General features: G+C 41.5%; 1 protein-coding gene across 1 annotated transcript in view; it reads right to left on the bottom strand.

The window, feature by feature from the left end:
• Nucleotides 1–523: 523 nt before the first annotated feature.
• The window catches only part of LOC106873111 (uncharacterized), a 2,620-nt gene continuing 1,142 nt past the window's right edge, over nucleotides 524–2,001 (bottom strand). The window contains exon 2 of the mRNA XM_014920338.1: nucleotides 524–1,123. Coding sequence (XP_014775824.1) covers nucleotides 524–1,123 — 600 coding nt within the window. The remainder of the gene's footprint in view (nucleotides 1,124–2,001) is intronic.

Below are 2,001 nucleotides of genomic sequence, written 5' to 3'. Positions count from 1 at the left end.
TGAATCGTCGACAAGCCTCCGACGCCGAACATCTACCAACAAGTTAAAATGATTTAAAAAGTCCGCACCCAAAATAGGATGCGGAATGTCAGCTATGACAAAAACCCATTGAAAATCTCTACGAAGACCAATGTCTAGGCGTAGAGAAAGCTGACCAAATGTATTTATCGAGGAGGAATCAATTGCATACAACACTATAAGCGAACGCTTAGGTTTGTCAGTAGTAAAGCGAAGAGTCCAAATACTACAGCACGACCCGGTATCAATCATGAAGGACTTCTTCGACACCTGGTCCTGGACAAAAATTGCACGATGAAAGGTAGGTGCAGAGGAAGAAACAGACGTGCACAATTTCTTCCTTGGAAGTTTTCCGAAACTTTAAAGGAGCATGGTTGAATGCACTTGCGTGACTTTTCAGCAAATTTCGTATGATACCAGCACATACCAGGTTGTGTCCTAGAAGTCGAATGACTACGAGATCTGCTACGAGAGCGTGAAGACCGCTTAGAATGGCACAGATCATTCACCCGACGCGTAAGTTCTTCCAGTTTGTCAGCAAAACATCATAGGAGGGAGAGGATTTATGTGAGGCAATTGATGAAGCCTCAGAAGAGAGACAGGCACCGTGTGCTGGCTGAGCGGAAAATTCAAGAATCTTGTCCGCCATAGTGGCGACTTGATCAACCGTGTAGGCGTCAAGCGCAGTCGCCAAAATTGTACGCACGTGAAACGGTAAACGAGAGAAAAAAATCTTACAAAGGAGAGGGGCGTCAGTCCTCTCACCGCTCAGCTCCCTAAGGTGGCGTAAAAATTCTGAAGGTGTCCTGTCGCCTAATTCTTCATCAGCCATCAGCTCATTAAATCTGCTTTCGGCAGACTTCGTGTTGCGTCGCAAAATTTCTGCCTTTACAGACGCATAAGTGGCGTCTGGGTTCGGGGATGTAATTAGATCTCTGGCAGATGTTGCAAGCTGTGTTGGTAAACTACAATAGAAGAATTTCAGTTGATTCGTCGGAGAAATTCCGTATGCATCAAAGTGAGCCCCTAGTTGAGCGAACCATAAAATGGCATCACCATTGAATGGTGGTAACATGTGGGACGACATATTTATTCGAGAATGATTCTGTCAAAGTGAAAGGAAAGAAAAGAAACAAGGAACAAAATTTTCTTGATACGAGGACACAAAAAAATAAAGCCGATAAGAAACAATAATTTTGTTGTTGTTCTTGTTTGGTGTGTGGAAACAACAGTTGCATAAGAGAGAGGAAAAAAATTCGTAAAACAAAAACAACAATGGCGTTTGCTTTTGTTTTTTTTGTTTTTGTGTGTGTGTGTGTGTGTGTGTGTTGCTTGTACTGCGTGCAAGAAAAAAATTTCACCAACCTTCTCGTATTTTGTCTGCAAGAGAGATGTAACCAGGACAGGACAGAGAAATTAAATGTGTGTGTGTATGTTGTATTTTACTGTTGTCCTGTTAGTAATACAAGATATCATACTTTTGAAGTAATGTAGTCCAATTGACACCATGTGGATTTGCAGCGATTGCTTATTACTGTTTCTTTCTTCGTCTCTTCGCGCTCTGACGCGAATGATAGAAAATGGAGAGTTTTTTTGAAAGGCAGGCGTTGTTATCGTGACAAATTTTTTTATCGTCTTTTCTTCCGGTTGACGAGTTGTGAGAGAGATAATTCCGTATTCTGTACTTGGGGTCACCAGTATAAAAGGTTGATAGTAGCAATAGAGACATTAGTCTCTCTCTATCACCTTTTAACAAAATTATATATTAAGAAACAGTAGAACAATTAACAACATAATAAAAATAAGTTTTATTTTTGGTGATGCTTGGTTTTACAAATCCTGTGTTATTCAGCCTGGCAGCCGCTGGTTGACTTGTAATCAGCATTGGAAGGTTAAAAGCCTCGTTGAGGCATCTCAGAGGAGCAAGTTGTTGTTACGTCGAAGGCATCGCGCTAAAAGAGGGTTAGAAAGCGCGTGAAGCGC

Source organism: Octopus bimaculoides, chromosome 24 (assembly GCF_001194135.2).
Source record: "Octopus bimaculoides isolate UCB-OBI-ISO-001 chromosome 24, ASM119413v2, whole genome shotgun sequence".
Taxonomy (NCBI): Eukaryota; Metazoa; Mollusca; class Cephalopoda; order Octopoda; family Octopodidae; genus Octopus; species Octopus bimaculoides.
Note: the sequence above shows the minus strand (reverse complement) of the source record. Positions and strands in the feature narration are given on the sequence as shown.